Below are 11855 nucleotides of genomic sequence, written 5' to 3'. Positions count from 1 at the left end.
AGTCTTCTGAGCAGCAACTTGGCTGCTCCTGCTACAGCCTGCTGCCACAACCTAGTTTTTACTAGAAGCTGCTTCACAGTCACTTTATAGGATGGGAAGAGACTAAAGGGAAGGATGTACAGTAGGAAAGAAATGCTATAGGGAAAAAAGGGAGTCACAGCCACTAAAATACCTGCTGTCTGCTGTGGTGGGGGATGTGGACAATCCTCTGAAGCAGCCAGTGCTTCCAGCGCCTGCAGGGTGGACACCAGGGCATCATCCAGCTCTTGGGCGTGGTCTCGGACAGTCCGTGGCTGCACGTTGTCAATCAGGGTGACCGGGATCTCGTCGTAGAGGATGCCACAGAGGTGCCGACCCTGCTCCTGGCTCTGGGCAGCTGCCCGGCGCTTGGGGTCGTCCTCGTCGGAGCTGTTGTCTCGGAAGCCAGGAGGGGGAGCGGCGATGGCGGGGAGCAGGGATGTTGTCTCGTCTTCTTCCTCGTCATTCCCGGGAGGGGGAAGCGACATCAGGTCCACCGTGGTGTCGCGGGTGCTGCCGGGCTTGCCCCCCGTGCCCGAGGCCAGCCGGCTCCTGATCTTGGCTTGGCAGGACTCGCAGTACAGGTGGGAGGTGTCGCCGCGCAGGTGCGTGTCTATGGTGTGTGCCCTGGCCCTGCTGCCCTGCCTCTCTTGCTCAAGGCCGTCCGGGTCGTACTCCTTAGCTGCCCCGTTGTAGCCTTGGCCAGAGCTTTTGGAAGTGGGGTCAGATTTGGTCCTGGGCCGAGTTTCCTCGAAAAAGATCAGGTTTTCATTGATATCCGTGCCGCTCTCTCTCTCCTTCCTCTGCTCTCGCATGTGCAGGTAGCAGAAGCGGATGAGCTCCGAGTCCGAAGCCCTGCTGGCAGAAGCCCCGGCTGCTCCGGGGACAGTGGCAGAGCCACCCACCAGCCCATTCTCCTTCTTTCCCATGTGCCCTGCCGTGGCAGGCCGCTGGAAGTTGTGTGCGTTGATGTAATCTAAACCAAAACCACAACAGGCACATTAGCAGCAGCACCGGGTGAAGGGAAAACAGCGTGGGGAAGCTCCTGCTCACCCTGGAGAAGCACCCGTGGGCTCTCTGCCCTCCAGTGGGACACCCGTGCTCCCTGCAGCACAGTCAGGCCACCTGGCTGGTCCTTTGGAAAACCTGCTGGGCCTGTCTGCCAGGAACGAGGGGTAGGAGAAATGTCCTGCACCTCAGAAGGAATTGGAAGGGACATTTCAAGGCCATCTGGTCCATTCCCCCTGCAATGAGCAGGGACACCAAGTAGATCAGGTTGCTCATAGCCATGTGCAACATTGAAGGAAACCTTGAATGTTTCCAGGGATGGAAGCCTGTGCCTACACCTCAGCACTTCCATCATAAAACCCTTCCTCCTTGTATCCAATCTGAATCGACTCTCTTTCTATTTAAAAAGTAGCTACAAGCCCTATTAAAAAAGCCTCCCTGGAGCCTTCTCTTCTCCAGACTAAAACCTCCAACTCTCTCACCTAGGAGAGGTGCTCCAGCACTCTGATCATCTTCATGGCCTCCTCTGGACCTGCTCCTACAGCCCCATGTCCTTCCTGTGCTGAGGACCCCAGAGCTGGAGGCAGCGCTGCAGGTGGGGTCTGACCAGAGTGGAGCAGAGGGGCAGAACCCCCTGCTGCCCACAGGACTTTTGCTGCAGCCCAGGACACTCTTGGCTTTCTGGGCTGTGAGTGCACATGGCTGGGTCCTGTCCAGCATCTCATCCCCCAGCATCCCTGAGTCCTTCTCTGCAGGGCTGCTCTCCATCTGTTCATCCCCCATCCTGGATCAATACTGGGGTTGCTCTGCCCCAGCTGCAGCACCTTGTGCTTGTTGAACCCCATGGGATTCCCACAGGCCACTGCTGGAGCTTGTCCAGGTCCCTCTGGCTGTCGCTGTGTCCCTCAGGCATTTCAACTGAATGACTCAGCCTGGTGTCATCTGTAAACCTGCTGAGGGTGCTCTCAATCCACTGTGTCCTTGATGAGGACATGAAACAGTCCTGGTCCCAGGACAGGTCCCTGAGCTCGATCCCTCTGCTGAGGGCAGGGTGGGCAGAGCCAGAAGAGGGCTGGCCAGCACAGGTGACACTGGGACACAGGGATGTGGGTGCTCATCACTGACCCACCAGCTGTGTCCAGAGGGCAGCAGGAGGAGCCTAGCTGCTCCAGCAAGGACCTCCAGCCTCAGCCTGCCAGCTCACATGTAATATGGCAAGAAGGATTTGTTGCCATTTTTGGGTAATGTTGGCCACACCAAGCAGTGTTTGTCAGGAGACTACTAAAAGTGGAGTAATATTGCTTTTTGGGGAGACATCCACTGTAGTTTGGCTGTGTTCCAGTGACAAGAACAGCCCCTTGTCCCTCACTGCCTGTGATCCATGTGCTATTTCTATCTGGCTGACAGCTATTGGATCAGGCTGGCTATAACAGAGCCTGCTGCTCTTGCTGTTAAGCGTCTCCCAGTGACAGCCTCCCCTTGTTCCCTTGTGCAGGGAAAGTGGCTGAAATACTACTTGAATTTCTGGCCAGAGGTCCATCCCTCAGGAGGGGAATCTGTCTGCATTGCAGGTTGGATTGTGCAGCTGTGCCGAGAGCCAGGGGATGCAGGTTCTGCCTGACCAAGGAGAAATTCAATCAAATAAATCCTAATTAAATTCATTAGCTCGGCAAATTGGACAATTTGTCTCCCCAAACACATGTTTATATTATACTGCTCATCACCTGCAATGCTAAAATCCCAATAAAAACAAAATCTCTTTGATGCCTGGCCATGGCAGCCTCAGAAATGACAGCAGGGCGAGGGAGCACAAGGCTGCCAGAGCTGGGGATGTGTGGGCTCTAGAGGGGTGGCAAAGGCTGAGGCAGAGGCTTGCTGGCTGCCCATGCCGAGCCAAGGCCTGCTGCTGAATGGGACCAAACCCCAAAAATCCAAAATCCAGCTGCTGCATGCTCAGGAAGGAGAAAACTTCCTGATGTTGAAGAGACAGAGCTGAGAGAGCAGCTCAGGGCACAGAGCTGCTTGGCTGATGCTGGCTGGTGGTGACAGTGGGGAGAAGAAGGGACAGGGAGGTGAATCACCTGGGTAGCTCCAGCCTGGCACAGTGGAGGGCAAGGCTGTGGCATGTGGCTCCACAGGGAAATGCAGAGATGGATCTCACTGACAACATTCAGACAGCGTGTGCATTTCTAAAAATGTCTGCTGTTCAGCAGGAGGCTCTAATGGGCCTCAGGGAAGATGGATGTGCTCCTCTTCTAGGTAAAAGCACGGGCCAAGGCTTGATTTTTACATTTAAGATTCTGGCACAGTCTGCCTGCAGCCTGGGAAGTCTGGGCTAACTTAATTCATCCCAGTGGGGCTCTCTCCTGCAAGGATGTGCTAATGATCAGCATCCCTGCTCCCTGTGATCCGCCCAGATCCACCAGCTGAGCCTGCAGCCCTGAGGAGAGCAGAACTGTGAGCAGGCTGTTTGCCCAACACACCCTAAATCCACTCCTCCTGAAGGGTGCCTGAGTGCCCTGGGTCTGCAAGGGAGCTGCTCCACTCCACGGGTCACAGAGGTTTCCACTGCACCCAGGAGGATGGACCAGGCCACCCAGAGAGGGCTGGCACAGATCCACTGCTGCCCTTCCCACTCTGGGACTCCCACCCCTGCAGGGCTACACTGGTTACTTGAGGCTGACAAGAGCAGGGCAGAATCTACAGCTCTTTTTGGTAGAGGTTTGGATGAAGACCCTGAAGCAAAACCTCAGGAAAAAATTCTGGCTATTGTCACAGTAGCTGGAATGTGGAAAAACACCACTTGCACATGCTGAGACATCCCCTGAGAGGCCAGGAACTGTGGGTGCTGCCAGCCTCCTTCCAAGCCCTTGGGTGTGGGATGCTCTCCCCTTCTGTGACTCCCCACAGCCACGTGTCCCCTGTGTCCCTGTGGCCCACATCAGGGTGGCAGAAGCCAGGGAAGGAGCACTCTGATGACAGCTGAACCAGTTCAGTTGCAAACACCCTCTGCTCACAGCAAAATGTGACTAAAGACATTTCCATGGGGCCACCAGGGCAGAGCACAGTGACAGCCGTCAGTCAGGGGCACGGAGGAAGAAAGGAGAGGAAACTGCTTATACTTACACCAAAATCACCTGCCAGGCCTTCTCTGGATTCACTGAGGTTGCTGCAGATGCTTTCCTGATCCCTCTTGTGAGTGTGTCCTCCCACAGGTGCCAAATCCATGCTTGGGTTCCTTCCTCAGAGGCACCAAGTGCTTTCCCAAGGACCCTCTGCCCTCCTCCCACCTCCCCAGGCCAGGCCCATCTTGAGAAGGGAGTTTTGACACTGGCAGCTAAACTGAAGACTTGTCACAGCTCTCTGGAGCTGCAGTGTCACTTAGGAGGTCTGGGGGTGACCTTGGATTGGTATTTTGCCCATCTCCAGTCACTAAACCCATATTTTATATTTCCTATACAAAATATATTGGATGTGAACACCTGGATGGAACAGCAGCATGTGGTTCATGGTTGGCTCTTGTTTGAAATCACTCTTGAGAATCATTGCTCTTTTTGGAGGGTGACTCACACCTGCCATCCATCCTTAAGGGACAGCATTGGTGCCTGTTGGGACAGAAGCTCCTGCTGTGTCCAGAGCAGCCTTGTGCTCCCTGAAAAGCTGGGACAGCCAAGCTGCCTTCCTGATTTGGGAAATCAGCAGAGCAGCCACGCTCACAGGGCAGCCCCTGAGGCTCAGAGCCCCAGGCTGGGGGCAGCAGTGTCAGAGACAGCCCCTGAGCTCACACACTCAGGTGGGAGCAGGATGCCAGCCAGGGACTGCACAGGCTGCTCTGTGAGCCCAGCTTGTGGCCAGCAGCCTTACAGGTCTCCTCAGACAGCACCTCCTGGAGCTGCTCCAGAGCTTCAGCACAGCTCATGGGGAGTGTTTAGGGGCTGAGCTGACACCACAAGTCATTTTGGCTGACCCAAAATGAGGAGCTGTCTCCCTGCTCCTGGCTCTCTGGTGCAAGAGGGAGTCTGCTGGCTCTGCAGGTGGATGGGAGCAGAGGGGAGGTGTCAGAGAAAGCCTTCACCTTCCTGATGCTGCAGAGTGCCGAGCACAGGGAGGGCAGGAGGCTGGGCAAGGGGCCGGCACAGAAAGCAGAGCCTGAAACGTACCTGCCTTGATAATCTGAGGTGGGGGTGGCTGGCTGGGGGCCCTGGACAGGATCATCCTCTTGGAGTCCACCAGGAGCCGGCAGTAGCCCGCGATGAGGCAGGCGAAGTTGGTGGCTTCAGGCCACTCCATCAGCAACACCAGGGGCTGCAAGGCAAGAGGGGCAAAGAGAATGAGGGCCCCTGGCTCAGCTGATGGGGACCAGAGCTGCACAGGGCTGTGCTGGGCCCTGCACTGGTGGAACTGGTGAGCTGCTGGTGCTCCCAGCACTGCCCGGTGAAAAACCAGCCTTGCTGCAGCTCACCCAGCTGAGCACAGGAGAGTGCCTGGCTGCAGCTGGGATTCCTGCCTCCCCCAAGGATGAGGGACCCACAACAATGTCCTTCTGATCCTTGTGTGCATGTCAGTGCTCTGAGCCCACCTGCAGCACCTGTTCAACCATCAGGGCCTCGGGAGGAGCACAGGGAGTTTGGGAGTCTCCAGCTGCCAGAACTCTTTCATTGCAGGCACCGTGTCTCCCTGCCATAAATTAAAATATCTGCTTCCAGCAAGATGCCAAAAGGGCCAAACCCCATTACAGGTTCCCCCAGCTACCACTCTGAGACTGTGGATCTTATTTAAACCTAACCCTCTGGAAAATTAAATTTGTGCTTAGGAGCAGATGGTGCCTTCCCTTTTAGGAGAGCATTTATTTGCATGCTAAAAAAGATCTTTGCTTTAAAGAGAAATAAAACTCAGACATGATCTGTGTGACACATATAACCTCACAGCACAATCTAGCAGCAGACAGTGTGATTCCCAGATTGTCCCAAGGAGATGATCAGCTTGCCAGGGAAGCTCTTGGGGTGGGATTCACTCTTACCCACCTAGTGAGGTGCTGTGCACTGCTGGGAGCAGGCTGGGCAGAGCAGTCTGTGTCAGCACAGCTCACCTGGGAGGTCCTTGCTCCACCTGAGCTCCCAGCACTGCTCAGGACAGACCCAAGAGATGGAAAAAATTGACAAGTGCCTTCAACAGTTCTGGCAAAGGCAGCTCCTGCCCTCACCTACCCCTTGCACAAAGCACCTGCAGCACCTAAAGGACCATTGTCCCCAGGTCCTGGGGATATCTGAGCCAACTGGGGATGCTGAACTGCTGCTCTCTCAGGCTGCCTGTCCTGCCATGCTCAGCCTCTTGCACACCGAGAGCCCTCCAGGACTCAGAACAACTCCTTTACCACATTCAGGGAACACCGAGGCTGTTTTACAAAACACTTGAGCCCACACAGTGTGAAAAGCATTAAAGCTATTTTGGTTTTCTTGTTTTATAACCACGAGAGGTTCCTGGCACCCACTGGCCAGCTTGGTGCTCTGCTTAATATTTGCTGCTGTAAGCCACCAAGCCAATTCTGGCACAGCAAGGCCCACCTTAGGCCAGTGTCATGCTCTGGACCATAAAGTGCAACAAACTTGGGTGTGAAGCCATCAACGTGTGATCCCAAAGCCATGCCAGCCCCTGGCACATTTCTGTGTGCCAAATGGCACATTTCTCCCAGGGCCAGGGTGAAGAAGTTCCCTCTTTGGCAGCTGTGCAGGAAGATAAAGGGAAAGAAATAACTTGATGTGGAAGAGGAGCAGCCTGACAAGTGAACGTGCTCTGCTGAGAGGCTCTGCCCCTGCCTGCTTGACAAGGCTCTCTCTGCATCTTGGAAAATAAACCTGAGATGACACAGATCAAAGGGGAAGTACCAAACCAGAGACAGAGAGAGCAGTGAAGAGATTCTCAACATAGCTCTGAGGAGGCAGGCATGCAGTGGTGGGGGGGTGACACCTCTTAGTCCAGCTCCAGTCTTGACATAAGTGATGAAAGGAAACCATGTGTTCTGTGTATGAAGCATCCTTAAAACAAGAGGCTTCTACACAGGGCTAAGCCCTCCTGGATTTTTCAAGCCATCTGTTGAATGAGGACATCTTTGTGCATTTTCCCTGCTCTGCTCTGCAGGGTTTGGAGTGTCAGCAGCAAGGGAGAGGGCAAATCCCAGTGGGAGGGAGGCAGTGGCTGATGAACACCCACTGCTGGGAGATTAAACCAAGAGGCCAAGGTGGGCTGAGAGTCCCCTTCCTAAAGGAAAACCAGGGCATAGTTTCCACCATGTGTGAATCCCACCAGGGCAGAGTGGCACAGGGTTGTGAACCTTCACTGCCCCCCTGTCAGTGCTCACCCTGCAGCCCCAGGGCAGCCCCAGTGCCCCAGCTGGAGACCAGCATCTCCAGGACCCAGTCCCATCTTTGCCCAGCTGCCTCTGCCTCATGATGCTCCCACCCATCCAGAGATGGGACTGTAGGTTCCTGCAGGCAGGACACAGCCTCTGGATCAGTCCTCCTGAAGGGTGGCAGGACTGAGACACAACAACCCAGACTGGTGTTTCTGGGCTACAAATGAAGCACCAGGGTGCTGTGAACTCCCTACCAGGTCTCCAAGCAAGTCCAGCCTCCAGAATGGCTTCCAGCAATAAATGCATAGCATGCAGGGCTTAACTGTGTCCCTCTGCTCTGAAAAGGAGGAATCTTAAACCTGGTTAATGTTACAGCTTAGAAAAGATTACTCTGATGTACTTACAGGGAAGCTGTGTGAGGGCTCTTCAATTGTCAAGCATTTAAATATTGTTATTGGGGATTAAATCACTTCAGGTGCAGCTTGGAGCCACCCACCCATGCTGTGGATGTGTCATCTCCCCATGGCCTGGCAGCCCACAGTGCCTGGGTGTCTTCCTGGTTGTTTTAGTTTTTCCAAGCCTTCTGATGTTTACATTCTTGTAACAAACTTCCTCACACACTCTCTGTAAATAACTCATTGTTTTGCATTCCTAATGGAGGAGGAGAAATTTGATGGACTGTTGGTTTGTCCAGTGTCATTGGAGAGGTGGCACTGTCACCCTCCAATCTACTGTCACTTTTGGAAATCTATAAATGTTGGAGTCAGAAATTAAATTTCCCTCCTTTCTACCTTGGAGAGCCCAGTGTTGTGTTTTATTTCATGTCCTAGAGCGACACAGGGTCTGTGTCCTGCTCGTGGGTTATGAGCTTTCACAAAGACACTGGCGGTGAGCAAAGCTGCTGCAGTCAGGCTGTGCATCTCCCCTGGCCCTGCTGGCTCCTCTGCTGCTCACTGACAGAGCTCTGGCACAGATCTGAGCCTTTCCCACACAGGGCTACAAGACTGACTCTCTCTCTTCCACTCTATTCAGTAGTTTTGCTGAGATTGCAACAGCTCAGCTGCCTTTGGGATGCCCACCCTGCTCCACATCCCCCTGAGAGTGGCCAGCAGATCTGGAACTGATTTATGGGGTCAAGAGGCAAAGAGACAACATGATTGCAGCAGCCCTGTTCCCTTGGGACATAATTCCACGAGGAGGAGGTGCCAGGGCTGGCAGCTCATGGAGGTGTTATTTTTAGGCATTGGCACCCTTGGCCTCCCTGTTCCACGTGGGCAAAGCAAACGAGATCCTGTGGAGACAGCCAGGCACAGGTGAGCTGAGCAAATATTGACTTGGTGAGCTGGTGCACCAGGCATGTCCAGCTCAGGGTGCTGAGGGCTTTAGATGGCAAATTCAGGGCAGCTTTGTGGGGAGCTGCTCTAAATGAGAACAACCCTGAAGAACTGCAGTCTGTGCTTTGGGTTTCCTTGGCTTTTGGAAAATAGGATTCATCATCCTGCAAGAGGCAGTGAGGGCTCCTGCCTGAGGTCAGGAGTGGCCTGGTGCCCCCAGGGCTGGGGTTTATTGTGACATCCCTGTGTATCTCCCTGCAGTTTTTTCAACTCACTGCTAAACCTCAACCAAACCCAACAAAAAGGCAGCAACCTGGAAGAGCATGAATCTTCCTAGGTTTTCCAAACCCAGGGGTGCAGTAGGGCAGAGACTTGTGTGAGCAGCTGGAAGGCAGGGAGGGCTACAGCAAGGGGCAAGAGCAGTTCCCCTGAGCCCTACTCCCTGCCCTGGCAGCACGGTGGCCATAGGGTGCAGAGCCCTCTGCCCCAGCTGCTGATCAGAAGATGATGTTGATCACTGATGGGGAACAAGTTATCAACCTGGATAACCCCTGGCACTCCTCCCACCAGGCTCCTCTGGCCTGCCTCATGCCCACCAGCCCATCCTCTGCCTCATTCTCACGGGCACATTCTTGCTGCTCCAGCTCCTCAGCAGCCCCCAAGGCTCTGCTTCCTTGGGGGGCAAAGCAGAAATGCCTGTCTGTGTTTTGTCAGCACAGCAGCACCCTCAGGATGAAAACTCTAAGTTTTACACAGAAGCAAACTTACTGGGATAATCCTACTGCTCTAAAAACTGGCCAAACATCAGATTCCCAGGTAGAGGTTCATCTCTGACCTGGAATATGCCAACATGTAAAGAAGCAAATTTTCACAAGGATGCTCTTCCTACATCTAAATGTGTAACACCAGCCTGAAATTACTGATGGCTTGATCTTTCATGGTTTCCCAGATTTTCTAGGCCTCCTGAGGAAAGGACACCTTTTCATTCAAAGTTTCCTGCTTGACAGCCAGTCTCTCTGTGAAGTAAAACAAAATATGTTTATAGTGGATAGAAGAAATGACTTTTGCATAAGCTTATTAATGATAAAGTGATTTTGCTATAATGCCCTGCTTTTAAATAAGATTTCAGTGTCCTTCTGGAGGGTATTTTCTTGCTCAAAGGTCTGTAGGAAATTTTCTGGCCAGGGTTATGCTAGATGATTTTAACAGTCCTCATACTGAAATTAATTTATGACCCAATCTATTAATACTATAACCTCTAAGATGATATGCATTTCCTTTTAATCTCCCCCCTTTATCATGTACTTTGGGTCCTACCCTGCTTCCTTTAATGCACTACAGCAGAAAGATGGGAGATGAATTTACATAATTTATGTTCCTTGGTTTACTTGAGCTGCACTGCCAAGTTTTTATTTAATAATACAGGCACCTGGGCCTAACGAGGCAGCAGTCAATTTTTCACTTCTACTTTGACCTTTCCTTCTCTCCCCTGCAGCATTATTAACTCAGCTCTATCAATACCAGGCTGCTTGTGACTAGGACCACTATTTCCCACTTGTTGATCAATAAGGGCACTGCCTTGGTTAGACCTGCAGCTCTCTCCTTCCTTAGAGGGCTGCATTTTTTTTGTTGGGTTTGGGGCTTTGCTTTTGTTGTTGGTTTTTTTTTTTGGTTTTTTTTTTAATGAACAAATCAAATTTGGCTTTGCAGGCTTGGAAACTCACCCTCTCCCCATGTTGTCTGCCTCCTGTCCTGGGTGCCTGCAGGCAGTGCTCTGGGTGGTGCTGGAGCTGGGAAGTGCTTAGTTTTGCATCCCAGTGCTTTGCTTTACATCCCATTCCTTTGCTTGACACCCTATTCCCTTGCTTTATGTTCCATTACTCTGCTTTTCATCCCATTCCCTTGCCTTTCATCCCACTGCAAGCAGGGATCTGTGTCTGCCCCTCCCACCCAGGTACCGAGCCAAAGGAAATCTCAATCCCTCTCTCCCACGAGATGAGGATGGTGTTTCAGAATGGTTTCACACAAATAAAGATTAATTCAGTGTAAGGAATCAGAGCTGCAGGCCCACTGTCACTCCAAAGCCTTGCTCTTCCTGTAGGAGAAAGCCCAGGGGCTTCAGTCAGTGCTTGCAGGAGCAGGAGGAACGTCAGCCTGGCCTGCCCTGGTGACTTTGATGGGGCTCCCCACTGTTTTCAGACTGGGGTTTGGCAAATACACATCAGGCACTGGCCTCAGCACCCCAGCACATCCCTGCTGTGATCAGCCCAGGGAGCACAGCCAGGCTGGGGGCTGGCTCAGAGGGGTCATCATCCATCACCTGAGAGAAAGGGGCTCCTTGGCTCCTTCCAGGAGGAGAGGAGAGGGCTGAACCCCAGCTGTGCATGGTGCTCTGTTTTCCATGGCAGGCTGGAAGCATGCCCTAGGATACCAACAGCAGTACCCAGATTCCAGGCACAGCAGCAGCAGCAGCAGCCAGGGACCTTTCTGAATTAATTTTTCCTTTGGTTTCCTCTCTCAAGTCTTGATCTCAGCTTAAGCACCAGGCTGGCTGCAGGCCCTGCTGGGAGACCAAAGTCAATTACCCCAATGCCTCTGATTGAATTGTGCCTGGCCAGCAGCCAGTGCCACGGGCTCCTGCCCCAGAGCCCAGCACAGGGACAGGGCACAGCCTGGGCCAGCTCCTCTGCTCCTCTGCAGAGTTTGCCCAGGCTCAGGTGATCCAGCTGTCCCCCAGGCACCTCCTGTCATTCACATTCAGAGTGCTTCAGCAGCCTTTTTCCCAATGTCAAGCCTGTTAATAACAAAAAGCCCAGTGGTGTGCAGCTGTGTAAATCAGAGAGGGGAAATGCTCCATTGGAAAAGACATTTCAGAAAGAACAAACCCTCTGCTCCTGTGGGAGCTGTGGAGCTGCACAGCCAGGGGAGCCTGGAGCTGAGCAGCCCCCCTCACACCTCCTGCACTGGGGAGCCTGGGGGAGCAGCCACCTCCTGTGCCCCATCCAGGCTGCCAGGCTTGCCCAGGTGCCAGGCAGGAGATGCTGACACTGTCCTTCCTGGGAGGTTCAGGAGGAATTTGCAGTGCTGCACCAGGGAGGTGCATGCCTGCAGCTCCATTCTGAGCTGGCTCAGGAGCATTGGCC

At 53.4% G+C, this 11855-nt stretch overlaps 1 protein-coding gene across 1 annotated transcript in view; it reads right to left on the bottom strand.

Moving 5' to 3' along the window:
* FRMPD3 (FERM and PDZ domain containing 3) overlaps positions 1–11855 on the bottom strand; it is a 28276-nt gene that overhangs the window by 4484 nt on the left and 11937 nt on the right. Inside the window, exons 11-12 of the mRNA XM_059859468.1 lie at positions 5187–5331; positions 173–994 (exon numbers count right to left, since the gene is read on the bottom strand). Of these exons, the coding sequence (XP_059715451.1) occupies positions 173–994; positions 5187–5331 (967 nt within the window). The remainder of the gene's footprint in view (positions 1–172; positions 995–5186; positions 5332–11855) is intronic.

This window comes from Haemorhous mexicanus, chromosome 14 (assembly GCF_027477595.1).
Source record: "Haemorhous mexicanus isolate bHaeMex1 chromosome 14, bHaeMex1.pri, whole genome shotgun sequence".
In the NCBI taxonomy this organism is placed as follows: domain Eukaryota; kingdom Metazoa; phylum Chordata; class Aves; order Passeriformes; family Fringillidae; genus Haemorhous; species Haemorhous mexicanus.
This window is presented reverse-complemented; position numbering and strand designations above follow the sequence as displayed.